Source organism: Onychomys torridus, chromosome 7 (assembly GCF_903995425.1).
Source record: "Onychomys torridus chromosome 7, mOncTor1.1, whole genome shotgun sequence".
In the NCBI taxonomy this organism is placed as follows: Eukaryota; Metazoa; Chordata; class Mammalia; order Rodentia; family Cricetidae; genus Onychomys; species Onychomys torridus.
Window position 1 is genome coordinate 13,832,261 of NC_050449.1, and position 20,314 is coordinate 13,852,574.

The window sequence follows — 20,314 nt, forward strand, 5'->3', positions numbered from 1 at the left end:
TAAAATTCTTAATTAAAAGATAATAAAAAGAATATTATCCATATAGGCAATCTTCACAGCAAATTTTAAGTGTGTTGTTGAAAATAATTCTTCAAGACTTCGAGCAGACTCTTTAACAAGGGGCTCCCTTCCTTCTGCATGTCTCACATACATATATCAGGGTTGCAAAGGTTTGTGTTTCTCCAATACCCCACTCATTAAACCAGTCTGTCTTCTTGGCTAGGATGGAAGAGTAGTGGGATCATTTCTCCTTGTGGTCAAACTGAGCTGTTGCTTACTACTTTAGCCAGTATGCTTATATAAGGTTAATTTTTTTCTTTTTTCTTTTTTTTTTTTTTTTGTTGCCAGAGCTGAGGACCGAACCCAGGGCCTTGCGCTTGCTAGGCAAGTGCTCTACCACTGAGCTAAATCCCCAACCCCTAATTTTTTAATATTTTTTTATTCCTTGAGAATTTCATACATGTACATAATATATTGTGAAAGTGTTCACCCCCAATTCTCTTATCACTCTCTCATGCTCTCCAGAACCTATCTTCCCAATACCTTCTATTCCCTTCATGTCATTTTTTTTCAATACACTGAGTTTAACTAGATTTTCTTGCATGTGAGTGGCTATGGGTTTGTTTACTCCACCATGGGCAACTTACCAGTGGCTACAGCCTGAAAACCTAGCTTACCTTCTCCCATCCATTAACTGCCAATAGTTCTTCCTTTATAGATGGGACCTCATGAGTCCCTCCCCTGTCTGTTCTGGACTCTTGTTTGTGTTTGTTTGTTTGTTTTCCAGACAGGGTTTCTCTGTGTAGTTTTGGTGCCTGTCATGGATCACACTCTGTAGACCAGGTTGGCCTCAAAGTCACAGAGATCCACCTGGCTCTGCCTCCCGAGTGCTGGGATTTAAGGCGTGCACCACCACCACCACCAATGCCGGCTCTGTTCTGCGCTCTTGTGCTTGACCTTGTGTAGATAACCCACAACTGCTGCACATTCATGTGTGCAACAATAATGTCCAGAAGACCATTCCATAGCATTCCTTCCAGCCTGTATTTTCTGTCCACACCCTCTCCCTTGACGCTCCCCGAGGCTAAGGGAAAGAACTGTGCTATTTTTTTTAAATTACTTAGTGAAGTGGTTAAACAACCAAGCTTACTTGATGTGTGAGTGCATGTGTGCTTGTATATACACATATATTCATGCATGTGTGTGTAATACTGAGGAAAAAACTTGGTTCTTGAAGAAACAAAGCAAGTGTCCTACCATTGAGCCAAGTATGCATTCTTTCTTATAAGATGAAACTTCAATGATATTTACCTGTAACCCCAAGGTTCCGCCTAAAACCCTGTAATGCTGTTGAATTTTTCTTAAATAAATTAGGGTGGAGAGTTGGGGTGCTTGTTTCCTCATTTGTTAGACTTGCATGTTTATTCAGTAGAACTGAAGTTATCAAAGTACCGTTTGTACTTTATATATTCCTGGGTCATTTACAAGGGATGATGTACTATTTCTGTTTCTTTACCTGACTTCTCTTTTTGGTGGGATTTACCCCTCCTAATCAAATTTATTTCAAAATAATTTTCAATAAAATGTAGACATTTAAATGACAGCTTGATGAGATTTGGTAACTAACACTAATCCAGAGGTATGGAAAATTCCATTTATCCCAGAAGTCTTTTCATTAAAAAGATAAATAGTACTCTGGATTAGTTTGGTCTTATGGACTCACTGATGTCCAACTTTTTAATCAGCAGGATCTACCAGTAATATTGGATGTTCAGCAGTTCTTTCATTTTCAGTAGTACCCCACTGTGATTGTACCACAATGAATTCAATTATCTCTTCATGAACATTTGGATTGCTTCCAGTTTCACTTTCACTGAATATTCATGCAAGAGTTACAAAGAAAAAATCACGACAGGTAAGTAAGGTGGCAGTACACAACACGACCTGAGAATCATGGGTTTAGAATGGCTTCGTGAATCATCAGAGAAAAAAACATTGTCTTCATCAGTGCCTTTGGTGGTGAGTCCATTTGAGCAGACTCCCCTAACAGTTTCTCTCTCAAACCCTCTGCAGTGCTCTTAGTGATGAAGCTCCTGGACCAGAGCTACATCTGTCACTACAACCCATCTGTCAGTGTCCCTGCTGCTGCTTGAATCGTGAAAGTGGCAATAGAAATATGTTTCTTCACTTCTGCCCAGGCCAAGTGAGGGTCTGCTCTATTTTCGATATCAAACATGGCATCATAAATCCCAGGGAATGATTCTCCAGCATATTTGTTGTGGCTACTTGGAGCAAAGATGATGTGCCTAAACAAAGAAATTGCTTATTTTTAAAACAAATGAAAATTACAAATGTCATAGCTACATTTATCTAAGAAGTTGTTGGGCAAAGCATAATTATGCAATATGTCATACAGCCATTCTACAAAATCTTTACAATAATACAGTAGCATTATTCTAGAACACTGCAACAGACTGAAACAGCAATATGAACTACTTTAGTATTCAAATATCTAAATATTCAATTAATAGTTCAAAATATATTGTTAAAATAGAGCATAGTGTTTTGGAGGACATTTTGATATATTCTCATCAAATTTTAAGATGTTTTGTCTTTTTTAGCCCTAAGTCCCAGGGCCTGATTATAGAAATATTAATATTTATAACTGTTCAAACAGAACACAAGGACGTCTTAAGGAAGTGTATTTCATAATGGAGAGAAGCTCATCTAAAAAAATCTCAATAATAAGTCATTAAAACTATAAATGAAAGCTAACCAATGAAGTACTATATGGAGGATCAAAGTGCTAAAACTTTCTATGCTGATATCAACAGATGAATTCTTGAAAATAGTTGTAAATTAAGGTATGGTTCCATTTATATAAATATAAATGTTTCTGTACTAAAAGACCTGTGAATATGTATATATAAATATACATTTAAATGCAAATATAGTACATGAATATAGTAAGCAGATTTTCATATAAATATGTGTTGTGTATACAGTTACATGTAAACATGCATATAAAGGTCACATTTATGTTAAGTGTGTTAACACTTCACACAAGGTTGAGTTTTCCCAAAAAGATTAGGAGAACTAGATGTGCAATTGAGGAGGGAACTGATGAAATGGAACTGTCTCTAGATCACATGCTTCAGAATCTGAACATTTTAAAAGTACAGATGTTTTCATTATAAAAAGTAGTTCTAGGGGCTGGAGAGATGGCTCAGAGGTTAAGAGCACTGACTGCTCTTCCAGAGGTCCTGAGTTCAATTCCCGGCACCCACATGGTGGTTCACAACCATCTATAATGAGATCTGGTGCCCTCTTCTGGCTTGCAAGGTTACATGGAGGCAGATGTTGTATACATAATAAATAAATAAATCTTAAAAAAAAAAGTAGTTCTAAAGCATCAGTAGGCTAATAACTTTCAAGAAAGGACTAAAATTACAGATATTTCTTGCTTGATATATATATATATATACACACATACATATGTATTCATAACTGACATCTCCAATTTCTATCTATGAATAAACAAACATTTATAAATACAGCTCACATTTCAGAGTGCCTCCTTCTTTGAGATTAATCTTCAGATGCCTTAAATCTACAGGCCTCAGTGGTGAAGAGCTAAAACCTCCACTTGCAGCTGAGAAATCCAAGATTTAGAGAAATGACTTCCCAGGTCACAGTGGAAGATCTGTGCTCCAAAAGCTCTGTTTATATCATATGAATGTTAGTCCTAACCACTAATGTTTAGAGAGGAGATAGCTAGCTTTGTAAAGTAGCATTTGTTATGTTAATTCAGACAGGCAAGTTCTAGTGACATGCTAACATCAAAGAGCACTGAAACACTCAATCCTACATCTGCATGAACATGAATGAAGAGTTTTCTGACTTTAAGTGCTAGGACCATCTTAAGGGACCACTTAAAATAGTTTTGAGATTAATTTACATTGTTATGTGCATACATGCTTTGCCTGGGCATATGTATGTATACTCTGCATGCCTGGTGCCTGCAGAGTTCAAAAGAGACTGGCAGACCCCCTGAGTTGCAGATGGTTGTGAGCCACCATGTGGGTGCTGAGAATCCAACTTGAACCTCTACAAGAGCAACAAGTGCACTTAATCCTTAAGCCATCTCTCTAGACACAAGGAACCCCCCCCCCCTTTTTTAAGGACCTTGAGAAAAACAGACTTTGGGGGCTGATAGCTCTAAAAAAAATATGACATAGAAAACAAAAAGAAATAACCTGGCATAAAACAATATTTCTTCCAAGGGACATGGCAGCTATCTTAACAACTTAAATCATTATATGGAATGAAACTAAATTTCATAAATGTACTAAGCTAGTTTGCTTTACTTGGGAAGAAAGATCAGGTCAGATGAAAACATTTACAAGATAAAAGATTTTTTTATGAAGGAAATTCTCTAATAATTACACCTTTCAATAAAATAGACTAGAATGGGATTCTTTACAAAGCATTAAGCTCTCCATCACTAAGGCTGAAACAAACTGAGTATTTATTTACCTGAAAGCACACAGAAAGGATTCCTTAGAATTTGCATGTGCTCTAAGATTCCTTTCAAACTCTGTGGCTAGAATATTTTGTTAAGGTTCTTTCTCAGTTTGGCACACAGTGAAGAACTAATTGATAGGAAATGTATTTCTCTGATACTACATATTACACCATTACTGGGTAGATAATCATACCCATATTACATTTACCATTTACATTACATTTAGTATATTTAGTATGGAGTCATCTTCCGCTCCTGTGCTGGCATTAGTTTAAATCATCTTTGATATGCTTCTTTGACTATAGGGCGGTGTTTGGTGCTCTCTGGAGTACCCATCTTCCCCTTACCTGTAGAACTGCCTCCCAGGTAAACCAAGAGGATCTATGAATGCTCTTTCCAGAAGCATCAGTTGGTCGTTCATAATTCGCACTGCAATAGAACTTGGAGAAAAAAAAATACATCATTAAAATCTCTACTAGTAGGCTACAATTAAACTAATATTAAATAAAGGTAATACATGGGAATATAAATAAAATAATCAGTAGATAATTAACAGAAACAATGTTACACAGCAATATGTTACACAGCAAACAGCATGTAACAGCAGGGTCATCTTACTAGCATTTGTAATAGACACAGAATGTGACTGAGAAGTGGTGTGTTTTGGTTTTCAAGGCCACAGAGTGGGCAAAAAGAAGTGAAAGAAAGATATTCTTTATTTCTTTGTAGGATAACCAGACCTCCCAGAAAAATGGAGAAAACTGCCAAGTTATTCTTTATGACTCACACAGCCCCACTCTGGAAGAAAGAAACAGAATAAAGATAAGCAACAACAGAGAGTAAAGGTTTCTGAAGTCTGTGAGAAGGCAGGGGCAGCTTCTCACAGTAAGCCAGGATGGTCCTTTCCCCATTCACAATCCTTATACTGCTTTTTGTATAGCTGAACTACATACACCTTTGGACTCTCCCATAATCCAAGGGACAGAGCACCTCCTCAAAATGACTGACATGGCTTGCTGATTAAGTCTGAAAAAACTATACTTTGGTACAATTCATATTTGTTGTATAATGTTTTTAATACAATTTAAAAATTATTTTCTACCTAAAGTGGCAATAACAGAAAACATTTCAGAAAAAAATCTATACAAAAAAGTGGTTGATGGGTGAATAGGAGTATTGAGAAGGACTATACAGAAATATTCTCAAAAGCAACCAAGTTTATAGTTAGGAATTACCAACCATAACTCTCACCACACAAATCCAACTTTACTGTTAGTGTAAAATCCCCCACAGTGAGTGTCATTTTAAAAACGGGCTCTGAGAACCCTAGTTATTGTAGAAGAAGAGGCCATGAATTTGAGAATGAGGTGAGGGAAGGCGACAACAGGGGAATTAAGGGAGTAGGTGGAAATATGTGTTAGAGAAAAGACAACTCTAAGTGTGCCTTTCTGCTTTCTAAGAAGCTGGCAATTGTTGCTGATGCTGCTATCATGCAGACATGGCTTCAGTGGCAATGACTTAGCATTCAACACATGTGTGGGGAAGACAGCCTGCCCTTCCAATAGTAGGCAGCTAAAACTTACTCAGTAAGATCAACTTGTGTGAGTCTTCTATGAAAGTCTGAAGCAGCCTTTGAAAAGTTTGTCACCGCAGAAAATAAGGAATCTTTTTCAAAAATAGAAAAGTAAAAGAATTTAGTTAGTGGTTTACATTTCAGAGGGTCACATTACTGTCCTCTCCCTCATAGGACTGAATAATTGGAAAACCATTATTCTAGGGATCCTTCTTGTGGGCTCATGAAAAGTATTATGAATAAAGATAGGAATTTTAAATGTAGTCAAATTGTGTTTTTAAGTGTGTGTGTGTGTGTGTGTGTGTGTGTGTGTGTGTGTGTGTGTATGTGTACATTGTGTCCTGGTGCCATGGAGGTCAGAAGAGGGGGTAAGATGTCTTGGAGCTGGAATTACAGGTATTTATGATCCACGCAGTTTAGGTTTTATGATGCACTGACATAAGTCTTAAGATCTGAACTCCTGCTCTCAGGATAGACCACAAAGTGTGTTTAACCAGGGAGCCCTCACTCCAGCACTCCCCGAAGTTGGTTCTTAAGAGAATTTTCTTTCACAAGTACAAGGAATAAATAATTCCTTGATCAGTTATTGACCCAAACCCCAGCATTCATCCATTGAATGTTTATTGGAATAATTAAGACATGTTAGTCAATATATATGTACACACACACACACACACACACACACACACATACACACACACACACGCATCGGTCTTGAGCAGGGCCTTGTCTTTTTCTCCAGTTTCATCTCTTCATTCATCTCATCATGCAGAGATACTCTTTATTTTTTATTTCTTTTGTTTGTTGTCTTATTTTTTCAGACAGGCTTGTCTAACACCTGTGATCCTCCTGTCTCAACCCTGAATGTGAGGTTATGGGTATAGACCAGTGGACGGTTCTTCTGTTTCATTTTATGTCCACACTGACACCTACATGTGGGCTAGCAAGATGGGTCAGTGGGCAAAGGCACTTGCTGCCATGCTTGTTTCGATGCTGAGACCCACAAAGTAGAAGGAAGAATCAACACCCACAACTGTACTCTGACCTCCATATTTACATGGTAGCACACAACATCTACCCCTACCAACAATGACTCTAGAAATGTAATTTTTTATTTAAAATGAATAAAATACCTGCTATTCTTCATAACTTCATAAAGATTACTAATCCTTATGTAATAATCAAACTAACATTTAAATGTCACTAATGACCAACTCCATCCCTCTTCTCTATGCTCTTAGTTATACTTTTGTCCTTCTAATAACTTGTCATCTGTATTCGCCTTCCCTTTTCTCATATTAAATTTCAAGCTCTTTGAAAACATTAGCAATTATCACTTTAATATTAGTAATGTACTTGGTACACAGTAAACATTCAGTACAAATTTGATTATTTTGATATAGACTAAGAATATATATCTGGAAGTCAGGAAAGAAAATATTTACAATTAGTGCCAGTAGGCAACATTCACTGAGCATTAAGCACCAATCACTACTAATCTACATAATCCCTAATAATCTCCCTAATAGTGAAGTGTGTTTTATTGGTTCATGGTTTAAGAAATACAGCAATACAGAAGTTAAGAAGTCTAAAGAACACAGGTACTAAATGGAAGAGAGAATATCTGATTTAGACCAATTGCTTCCAGATCCAGTGTTTAATGTTACAGCATTGTGTCGTGGCTCATCCTCCTTTTTAGAAGACATGTGGTGTGAAGATCCAGTCATAAAATGAAAGACTGACTATAACGATGCAAAATAGCCTTCATTTACACAAATACTGATGAATATATTCAGCAAAAATAATATACATAATAGAATTTGGGGCTACAATTTTTAACATTTGGAGAATATTAATAAGAGTAGTAATGTAAGAAACTATATACCCAATTTAATGTTTGTAGCATTGCTTCATAAGTAATGGATTAATCATAGACATTTCAGATTAAATTGGACCCCTAAGTCAGTATCTGTTTAAAGTTTTTGTCAGAAAGAATAAGTAAATAAGCGGGAATTTCTTCTAGAATGCACTGACCATGATGGGAGCTAAGAAAGTTTATATTAAAGACTACAAAATATCTTACCAAACGACACTCCATGGTTTCTCAGTTGCTGTTCATGTTTCTTGGATAAATTGAAGATATTTGCTGCATAGGTTTTCAAGGCTTTTGCATAGTCTTGAATGTTGAAAGGAATGATAACAGAGTCTGCAAGCTCATATACCAATGCTCCTCGCAACTGAGCCACAGAAAGCTGTTTTTTAAACGTGGGGTCATAAAAGTTCTCTACTAATTCAAACGTCTCATAGATGGTATGATATACAGGATAGCTACTGTATTTATCTGTTTTCTAAAATGGAGAAGGAGTTGAAAAATAAGTATTACATGTTCAGTTTATAATATTTTAATCCTAGAAATGATTAGAGAAAATACATGATAGCCCTGATTTCATCAATTAAGCAAATAAATTTAAAAAGTAATTAAAATACTACAGCCAAAATGCTCACTGATTTAAATTTTTACATTCCTATCTTCATTTTATGATTCATGAGACCTTCATTCAACCTTTGGTTCTGATAACTAAAGAAATACATATTCAAATCAGCACAATTCAAACTTACAAACTGATTAAGTGTATTAAAAGTTCTGGGTAGCTTAGCGTCTACAGACCTGAAAGGTAATGCACTCTTTCCCTAACCAAGCACTGTTCAACCAAAGGCTACCAACCCTTGACAATATTCTGGGAGTATGTGTAATGAACATGTTATCACATATTACCACCATGAAGAAATAATTTGAGATCTTTGGTCTGCATATCCTAATTTTATTTTTTTACCATCTACTATCTTCTTAATAGGACTGTCATTCTTACTACCCTGGATCACTAAAAACCAATCCCGTATCAGTCCCCTTCTTCTAATTGTGTGCTTCTAATGTACTGTAGTCTCGACTATTAGACAACTTTCTTCAAACTGATGACAGATATAATAGTGAACAGGGTGATAAAGAGCTAAGTCACACTTTTCATGTGCAGTGGACCCATGAGCCACACAGGTGTTAGCAAGAGACAATTTAATTTCCATATAGTTGAAAGTACGTGTATCAACTAAACTAATAATAATATCGACAACACATATTTCATTTGATCTATGTATTCTGTATAATTAAAATATGATACATATAAAAGATTACTTTTTACTATAGTATACAACTTACTGAAGAGGTAAAGAGCTCAAGCACAGGTGACTGGTGTCACATGGCATTTTCAGTAAATATTCAAAACAGTCACACCACAACACCATAGGAGAGAGCTATAGAATTATTTTAGTAGTATAGTGTGTTCTATAGTTAATTTTACACAGCTATAATTTAATGTAACATCTTTACATTTACTTACATTTCATTGTATTGAAAACAGTATCATGTATAATTCTGTAAAAAACTTTGATAAATTTATTTTTTATTATTTTTATATATTTTATAGCAGTAAAAGATGAAACTAGACTCATCTGCATATATTTTATGTAGGACATACCTAGCTCTTAAAGTTTTTTTTGATATTTCTAGAGTATGTACTTTGTAATCTTTTTCAAATTGTAGAAAAATCTCAAAAATATTTATATCTAAATGAACCCATAGCATTTAAACCGATGTTGTTTGATGGTCAGCTGTAGTAAAAAAAAAAAAAAAAAAAAAAGAGTATTGATATACAATGCTCATTCATCTAACTGTCAATATTCTGGAGCTATCTTGGCTTTATCATTGGCCAAATTTGGAATAGTCAAATTGACAACCAATATGCATTATGCACAGCAAGATGTTGATTAAAAGATTCAAAGAAGCCAAGTCTACTAATATTTGGTGTATGACATAACTTAAGACATGCTCAAAGCAACACAGCACATGTTCACTATGTCTAAGTACTTGCAAGTCATCAGAATGGTTCAATGACAATGATACAAACTAGCCAGTACAGAATAGACGATAGGGAGAAATTAAAAGTTGAAAGAAACTTGCTTTGTTCTCTACCCACAGACCTTGCTTCATGACAGACAGGAATAGGAAAATGTGGAAGGGCACCTGATAACACACAACCCTAGCCCAGCATTCCCCCTACAAAAACATTTCCTTTAAGAAAAACATATAGGGCCAGGCGGTGGTGGCACACACCTTTAATCACAGCACTCAGGAGGCAGAGCCAGGCGGATCTCTGTGCATTCGAGGCCAGCCTGGTCTACAGAATGAGTTCCAGGAAAGGCGCAAAGCTACACAGGGAAACCCTGTCTCAAGAGAGAGAGAGAGAGAGACAGAGAGAGAGAGAGAGACAGAGACAGAGAGAGAGAAAAGAAAAGCATATAGAGTCTATACAACTAGACTACAAAATAAAATTTTATTTATTTACTTATTTTTCATTTAGTTGGAGTGAGAGTCCAGTCCAGGCTGATCTCAAACTCTCTATGTGGCCAAGAATGTTCCCCTGCTTTCATTCCAAGTACTGGGGTTACAGGGATGCCCAACCACATTCCATTTTAGGGGAAGAAACTAAGGGCTTCGTGCATCCCAGGCAAGCACTCTACCAACTCAGCTACATCCCCAGAAAAATTAGGATTTTCCAACAAATTCTGTTTTGAGAAAAGGATGCAAATGGTTAACATGTATAACCAACTATACACCCAGCATGTATACATGAACTATCATTTCAATGAAAACCTTAGTAAATAATTCACAGAACAGCCCACATCCCTTCATAGTGTTTCTACAAAGGAGCAGGAACAAGTAGTCTGTCTGTATCCCTGAACTCTTCTTGGGTCCCAAGGCCACTTATTGCCTGATACCATACAATTCAATTACAGTTCATATTAGGGAAATGTTGCTATGGTTTTGATCTGGAATAACTCCCATCCAAAGACTTATACAAAAACTCATATGTTCAAGCTTATACTCCCAGTGTGGCACTCTGAAAGGTAGTAGAACAATTTTAAGAAGTGTTATAAAAAATGGATAGAGCTTGAGCTCACCATATTAAATAAAATAAGTCATACAGAGAATAATAAATATAGTATGTTTTCTCTATTTATAGAATCTATATCTAAATTTAAAACAAAAGACATGAGAGTAGGTAGAGGACTATTTGAAAAAGGCCAAAAACTATTGGAGGAAGTATGAGAGGGGAGAGAAGGTACAAGAGGAAGATAAGCATCATTAAAGTTCATTATTTCATAACTAAAAAGAAATGCCCCCAGAAAGACATACTGGCAAATGCCCTTGAAGAGGAAGTGGAAATCCAGCCCCTTCTAATCTCTCTTTGCTTCCTGGCTGCCCCAAGGTAAGCAGCTTTCTGCCCACCATGATGTCCTGACTCATCACAACCCTACAAGAACTGGAACAAACTCTTTGAAACCATAAATAAAAACAATCTTCTTTGGGAGATGATCATTCCAGGTATCTTGTTACAGTAATGAAGAATGAAATAATATACTACATATTAAAAATTACTAAATGGCTTACCCTGTTCTTAGTGTAGCGAGCTCTGCCTGAGGCAATTCCAAGTCTCTGAAAATAAGCCTCAAAATCACTTCCAGATCCCAGCTTATTGATTCTAGACATAAAATATTAATAAATAAAATATACATTATAAAATAAATAATACAAAGTCAAACAAATGGGAAAATGAATCATTCTCCAAGAGTAGCTAAGAATTTGCATACCAAATTGTCATAAGAATTAGACAAAGCTAAACAATTTTCAAGCTATTTTCCTATTATTTGCTAGAATATTAATATGACAAGCTACAATAAACATGACCAGAGTTTATCAATTCTATAGTACACTGAAGCCTAACGTTTTTAAATGAATAGAAATACTTGAACCACTTAATGAACCATTTTCATAGGCCATCTCAAGCTGTTTATAGGAAGAGTCTGGTTTTTTGTATTTTGGGGTTTTTTGTTTGTTTGTTTCTTTTGCTAAATAAGCATATTAAACTTTTATAAGGGAAAAAACACATTTTAAGTTTCACAAGACTAATTTGGGCACCAACAAGATGGCTTAGAGAATAATGCCTCTTGCAAAGAAGCCTCACAACCTGAGTTTGAGTTTGTGAACCACATGAAAAAAGGAGGGGACAAAGGAAAAGTTTTCCTCTGACCTCTACACAATTGGGTGGCATATGAATGAGCACACACACACACACACACACACACACACACACACACACGTTAAAATAAATAAACAACAACCTTCTCCAGGGTATTGCCCAACACAAACTAATAAAAGAAGTCCACATGCCCAGATCTCATCACAAAAATACAAATAATATCATGCAATATCAAGGTAGTAAACCCACAAACATAAAGCAATCAACCAGTTCTAGAGAAATGTCTGCCAATGAGAATTACCTAATTGAACCCCAGAAAAATTATAAACATCATCAAAATTCTAAAAGGTTTAAAGAAGACAAAAAGAAATAGCTCAGTGAATTTAAAGAGAATAACTGCCTGAGTGATGTCCCAGAAAACAAATGTAAGGCTGATAAAAATGATGGAGACAATCCAGGATTTGAAAACAGAGTTCAATAAAGAGAAACACTGAGAAAAACTCAAGCTGAAATGAAGATGGCATTGAAAAAACCAATACCCCCAACTAGAAAACTCAAAGGAAAGCCTTATAAGAAGAATTAATTAAGCAGAAAATAGATCAGAACTCAAAGATAAAATAGAGGATTTATATGAAAAAGAATTTTAAACACTATTTTAAAAAAAGCCAAACCTCAAATTACAGAAATAGATGACAGAGAAGAATCCCAGGTCAATTACACAGACCACATCCTCATCCAAATCATAGAAGAAAACTTCCTCAAACTAAGAAAAGACAGATTCATATAGATTACCAGAAGAACACAAAGTGTCAAATATACAGGATCAGAAAAGAAAATTCCCATGACCAATTATAGATAAAACACTATACATAACAAAGAAAGATTATTGAAAGCTCTAAGAGAAAAGCCACAAGCCACATAAAAAGAAAAACCCATCAGAGTAACAGCTGACTTCTCAGTGGAGACTTTTAAAGCTGGAAGAGCCAGGGGCAATATATTTTACATCCTAAAAGACCACAATGGCCAATCTAGACTGATATAACCAGTAAAACTAGCCATGATACCTGACAGAAAATGAAAAAGTTCCCCTGATAGAAACAGACAAAACACACACACACACACACACACACACACACACACACACACACACACGAAAAAGCAAGCCTAATGAGGAATAAACATAGTCAAGAGAAATGCGAAGCTACAATTACTAAAATACAATTTCACCAAGAAGACACAAAAAAATCAACTACATAGTAACTGCAGTCAACGTGCACCTTTCAACAATAACTTTACATATCAACAGCCCCAATTCTTAAATCAAAATACATGAACTGACTAAATGGATTAAGAAACAAAATGCATCTGTTATCTACAGGAAACTCATTTTAAAGATAGGTACTATCTTAGAGTAAAAGGATAAGCAACAATATTCCAATCAAACAGGATCAGAAAGCAAGTAAGTGTCAGTACCCTAATAACTGATAAAAATAGATCTCAAACCAAAACTAATCAAAGACATAAGGGAAATGTCATTGTAATCAAAAGAACAGTTAACCCAGAGTTTACTCTCTTAAGCATACATGCATCAAACTCTGGAGCATTCAATTTTGTTTAAAAAAAATACTACTAGAATTAAAGACACAAATCAGTATCAACCCATAAATGGAGAAGGTGATTTCGAAATCCCATTTGTTCCAATAGTCAGGTCATCTGAACAAAAGTAAGAGAAATATCAGAATTAGAATTAAATGATCATGTATCAAATGGACCTAGCAGATATCTACAGAATAGTCCAGCAAAACAACAAGGAACGTACATTTAACTAACAAAAGATAGCAAAGCTGTTCTAAAATAGACCACATTCTGGGGAACAAAACAAAGTTTTACAAATTCAGAAAAATTGAAGTAACTCTATGTATCATCTCTGACTATAATTCAAGGAAACTTAAAATTGATAGCAAACAGAACTCTATTAAATACACAAACTTATGGAGATTAAACAATACAGTACTGAATTATGAATGGGTAAAAGAAGAAATCAAAAGATAAATAAAAATTTCCTGGAACTAAATGAAGATGAAACACAAGAACACAACAAAATCTCCGGGACACATTAAAAGCAGTCCTGTGACAGAAAATTTCAGTTCTAACTGCCTACATTCAAAAATCAGAAAAAGCACAAACTAATTATTTAATGACTCCACTCAAAAATTTGGAAAAACAAGAACAAACCAATCCAAACCTAGTCAACAGCAAGAAATAATAAAAATCAGAACAGAAATTAATGAGAGAGAGAGAGAGAGAGACATGGAGGGAAGGAGGGAAGGAAGGAAGGAAGGAAGGAAGGAAGGAAGGAAGGAAGGAAGGAAGGAAGGAAGGAAGGAAGGAAGGGGGAGAGAGAAAGAAAGAAAGAAAGAAAGAAAGAAAGGAAGAAAGAAAGAAAGAAAGAAAGAAAGAAAGAAACAAACAAACAAACAAACAAACAAAGAAACAAACAAAGAAAGAAACAAAGAAACAGTAAAACATTAAAATAGATTACCCCAAAATTCAGAGTATTATATGGGAGTATTTTAATAACCTGTACTCCATTAAGTTGGAACACCTAAAAGAAATTAATACTTGTCTACCTTCAGCTAAACCACCAAAATTATACCACTAAGAGATTGACAGCCTAAACAGACCATAGCAAACTTTGAAATAGTAATAATGAGACTTCTAACTATAAAAGGTCCATGACCAGATGAATTCACAACAGAATTCTACAAGAATTTTAGAGATCTACAGCCAATCATCCTTAAACTATTCCATAAAATAGAAACAGGAGTGCTCCCAAACACCTTCTATGAAGACAGTTTCACTCTAATACCAAAACCAGGTAGAGATACAACAAACAGGAGAAAACTGTGAACATAGAGTCAAAAGGCACTATAGAATACTTATAAGACATATACAGACATACACCAAAAAGATTATCCATGTAACCGAACTGGCTCTATCTCTGAAAGGTATGGCTCAAACACACAAGTCAACAAATGTTATAAGCCAAATAAATTGTCTTAAAAAACAAAAATCTCACTACATGCAAAAAATTCAACATGCCCTCTTTGGCAAAATCCAACATGTCTTCATGATAAAAGTCATAGAGTGAGTAGGACTGGAGAGAACAAACTTCAAATAACAGGAGCTACATATGAGAAATGCACAACCACCATCATTCTAAATGGGGAAAAACTCTAAGCAAGCCCATTGAAAATAGGAAGGAGACAGGATTGTCCACTATCACCACTCCTTTTCAATATTTTGTTAGAGCACTAGATGGAGTAATAATGCAAACACAGGAAATGAAAGAAACACAAGTAGGAAAAAAAATGAAACAATTCTTCTTAGCAGCTAACATAATATACACAGAGATCCCAATACTTCTAACAGAAAACTTCCAGAAATTATAGTTTCAACAATGTGACATGAGCACAGGCAACTACACTCGTTGAATATCTGACAAAGAAGCCAAAAAGCATAACCTGGAAAAACCATTTTAACAAATGGTGTTGGGAAACAGGATGCTCATTTGCAGATAGACTGAAATTAGATCAGTGTCTATCACCTTGCACAAAAACTAACTCCGAATGGTTGAAAGACCTAAATGTGAAACTTAAAACACCAAAACTACTGGAAGAAAACATAGGTGTAGGAAAGAGCTTCCTGAATAGGTCTCCATTTGTCCTAGAATTAAGGGCAACAATTGACAAGTGGACAAAACACTTGAGAACAGCTAAGCAACAATCAAGCAAAAAGAAAGCCCACAGAATGGGAGAAAAGTTTTTTCTAGATATGCAGCTAATACAGGATTAATAACCAGAATACATAAAGTACTCAAAAAGCAGAGTCCAAATATAAAAAATAAAAACACTCATTCAAAAAATGGAGTTGGGGGTTGGGGATTTAGCTCAGTGGTAGAGCGCTTGCCTAGCAAGCACAAGGCCCTGGGTTCAATCCTCAGCTCAAAAAAAATGGAGTTGGGATATGAACAGGGAGTTTCAAAAATCAATCAATCAATCAATCAATAATAGCTAAGAAAAACCTCAAAAGGGAACATTCATTGTCTTTAGCAATTCAAGAAATGTAAATTCAAACAATTTTAAAATTTCATCTTAACCCAGTCAGAATGGCAAAAATACCTTGATGGTTACCTAATACCAAATGGTCAGCCCTGAAAACTTATACAACTACACTATAAGGATTAAGCAAGTTGAATTTATACATTTAGGTGTATGCACACTGCACATTTCTATGTACACATACAGACACGAACATATGTAACAACAATTGAAGAAAAAGAGGCCATGGATTTGAAAGAGCAGGCACAGAGTACATGGGAAGGATTGGAAGGAGGAAATAGAAGAGGGGAATGATGTAATTATAGTCTCAAAAAGTAGGAAAAAAATTATAATAAAAAATAAATAATATTTTCAAGAAGAATTTAGGAAATAGAATGAAGCTGTAGACTATTATCATCTTCTGCTAGTTTTATAAATCATATTGAATAAAAATGGATAAATATGTAATAAACTCCAGAAGACACTGCAGCATGAATGAGAAAATGTAAAAAGATAAAAGTCTAAACTGATTACAGAAAAACGCACAATTTGAAGATTATTAGTAAGGCCTTTTATTAAATATAAAATAAAATGAGGAGGTTAGGAAGATGACTCAGTGGGCAAAGTGCTTTCTGTGCAAGCATGAGGACTTAGAATTCAGATTTCCACAATCCACATAAAAGCCAGTCTTAGCCACTCATATCTCAAACCCTGTGGTTGAGGGTGGGGGCAGAGACAGTCAGATCCTGGAAACCCACAACCAGCCAGTTTTGCTGGGTGCTCCAGGTTCAATGAATGATCTATCATGAAAAAGTAAAAATAAATAAGATAGAGAGGCTGGAGAGAAGGCTCAGTGACTAAGAGCATATAGTGCTCTTCCGGAGGACATGAGTTTGGTTCCCAGCACCCATATCAGATGGCTCAAAATTGACTGTAAATTCCTGTTTCATTTTATCTAACTCATCTGGCCTCTGAGGACATATGCATATACCCACACACAGATGTATATATATACACATAATTAGATGTAAACATAAACACACGTATATACCACATATACACACATGCACACACACATACATCCATACACATAATACATTTATTTTTACATCATTATCACATGAAGTTATGCTATTATTTAAAGCATCTACTACATATGTAAAATTACATTTCTGTAAGGATGTCAAATAATGACTAATAAAAAGCAAAAATCATCATAAAATTTATTTTACTTATATTAAAATGTATATGTCTTCAAGTATATACAAGGATGTTCAGGTGCCCACAGAATTCAGAAGAGGGTATTGGATCTCCTGGAGCTGGTTACAGATGGTTGTGAGCCACCTGACATGGGTGCTGAGAACTGAACTTGGGTCCTCTGGTAGAGCAGCAAGCACTCTTAAGTAGCCATAAAATCAGTTTAACTGAAAAATTCCAAAGGTATATCTAGCTTACACTGAACATTAAATATGTGTCTAAGCTGATTGGTAAGCAAAACAGCAGCTGGCTGGACAGTTTTATTGAATTCATTTAAATTATTGGTGCACTCTCTGAGAATGGCATGTTTGGAGGAGCAAGGGAAAGGGGGAAATCTATATTTATCCCAGAGTAGAAAAGATGCATACATTAATTTACCTAGGATAATCTTTATTTTCAGGTGAAGGGTCTTTTTCCAGCCAGCTTTCATAAAGTGATTTACTTTCAAAACCATCATCAGGGCTGGAGATCTAGAAAAACAAACAGTGAATATGAGGAATTGAAACAAATCTATAACCAATTTAACTCCATCTGCATATTAGTATCAACTTCCATTGCTACCTTTATGTGCATGCCTATGTCATGTTCACTTACATAAAAATAGTATATTTTGTAACTTATAGGAAATACAAACAACTAACCTAAATTTGTCTTCATTTATGATGACTGTTCTTGGTAACATTGTTAATTACCTAAAATAAGGATTTTCCTTTTTTATTGGTAACATTTTAAGTAAAAGTTTTAAATTGTTTCAGGTAAAAATACTGGAGAAAATGTAGACACATTTTCTTTAATAAATTGCCTTTATCTAAAAAGATGGATCCTACTTTTACTGGAAAAGAAGTCAGTAGTAGTGAGTACAATTATTTCTATTTTTTAAATTGTGTTTAAGCAAAACTGGATTTTCTTAATGTGATGAATCAGGAACCTTCATACCTTGGTACAGTTACTGTGGAAATTGGTGTGGAGTTTTCTCAAAATCAAAAATAGATCTTCATATGACCCAGCTATACCACTCCTGCACATATACCCCCAAAACTAACACTAGAGACACTTGCACATTTGTTTTCATTACTGTCCTCTTCACAACAGCTAGGAAATGGAACCAAACTAGATGTCCATCAACTGAAAAGTAGGTAATGAAAATGTGTCACATTTATACAATGTCATTCTATTTAGCACTAAATAAAAATGAAATTTGTAGGAAAATGGGTAGAATTGAGGATAAAATTCACTAAGTGAGGTAACTCAGACCCAGAAATCCAATACCACGTGTTCTTTATTATACAATGTAGCATTCCTTTTAATTGAATTTTGTATTTAACTTGTAATCTACAGAGACCAGGAAATTATAAAAGGAGTATGGGGGCTAGGGAAAAGTCCTAAAGATGGATGCACAGTATAATTCATGTGTAGATTAATTTCTAAATGGTCTTACTAAATAAAAAACATGGAGCCAGATATAGGGGTGAAAGCCTGAGAGAGATAGTGACATACGGAAATCTACAACTAACCTCACCTCACCAATTTGGCAGCTTCCAAATGCAAGCGACTTCCTGTCTACCCACACCTACATGCCTTTGCTGTTCTGCTATCAGATTTGCTCTCTCTGTCCAGCTACATCTCTTCCTCTTCCTGCCCAGCTCTGTCACTTCCTGTCTGTCTGTACAGATCTCCAAACTTCCATGGTTAACTAGTGTTGGAATTTAAGGCATATGTCACCACACCTGGCTCTGTTTCCACTGTGGCCTTGAACTCACACAGATCCAGACAGATTCCTGCCTGCCAAGTGATAGGATTAAAGGTGTGTGCTACTGTTGCTTGACTTCTTTATTTACTTATAATGGTTGTTCCTATTCCTCTGATCTCTAGGCAAGCTTTATTTATTAAAGCACAAATAAAATATCATCACATTTCATCACAAATAAAATATCACCACACTCATGTGATATGAAAATGGAAGGGGGTGTGGTGGGCCACAAGAATATATTATAGAGATTCGGCTGTGTATTAAAGCTATACTTTGACTGGCCAAGGGTCATAACTAAGCCAGGATCCAAAATGCAATCTCCTGGGTATGACAAGCCATTGTAATTCTGAGCTTACAGCGATTCCGTTTGCAGTTGCCTTCACTGAGCCTGCATATGATTGGGACTATCAACAGTCAATTGTTGAAGGGAGAAGAATTTGTGGCTATTGATGTATGCAGAGAGAGAAGGATTCATTGTCTCTATTTCTGTACATACCGGTAAGCCCAACATGTTCCAGTGGCTAGTTCCAAAACCACGGTCATAAGGACAGCCCTGTTTAAACTCAGTGAGTTAAAAATCCAGAGAGACATGAATATGAGGAAAGGGAGGAAGGCTGGCAAGGGTAGGATGATGGGTAGGAATCCTCCTCATTTTCTAGAGTCACTAACTCATGCCTCATCCTGTGGCCCTGAACCATGACCAATCTTAACTGCTTCCATGAGATGTCCTATCAGCACAGCAGTACTGTGCCCCATTTCTTGTTGAGTCTGGCAACTGCTTTTCTTTACCCTCCTTGATTATTTGACTTATTAGGCATGGTGGTTTGAATGCCTGCCATAGGCTCATATGTTTGAATGCTTGGTCCCCAGTTGGTGGAACTGTTTAAGGATTCAGATAGATGTATGGGCTTGTGGGAGGAGGTGTGCCACTGGGAATGGGCTTCAAGGTTCCAAAAGGCTAGGCCATTCCTAGTTAGCTCTCTCTGTGCCTTGTGCTTACAGGTAAGGATGTAG

General features: G+C 35.8%; 1 protein-coding gene across 3 annotated transcripts in view; it reads right to left on the reverse strand.

The window, feature by feature from the left end:
• Nucleotides 1-876: 876 nt before the first annotated feature.
• Nucleotides 877-20,314, reverse strand: part of Naalad2 (N-acetylated alpha-linked acidic dipeptidase 2) — a 47,398-nt gene continuing 27,960 nt past the window's right edge. For all 3 annotated transcript variants that reach the window (XM_036193213.1, XM_036193212.1, XM_036193211.1), the window contains 6 exons: nucleotides 17,929-18,020; nucleotides 11,605-11,695; nucleotides 8,182-8,446; nucleotides 6,109-6,190; nucleotides 4,873-4,965; nucleotides 877-2,306 (listed from right to left, as the gene is read on the reverse strand). In XM_036193213.1, coding sequence (XP_036049106.1) covers nucleotides 2,117-2,306; nucleotides 4,873-4,965; nucleotides 6,109-6,190; nucleotides 8,182-8,446; nucleotides 11,605-11,695; nucleotides 17,929-18,020 — 813 coding nt within the window. In that variant the 3' untranslated portion in view covers nucleotides 877-2,116. The remainder of the gene's footprint in view (nucleotides 2,307-4,872; nucleotides 4,966-6,108; nucleotides 6,191-8,181; nucleotides 8,447-11,604; nucleotides 11,696-17,928; nucleotides 18,021-20,314) is intronic.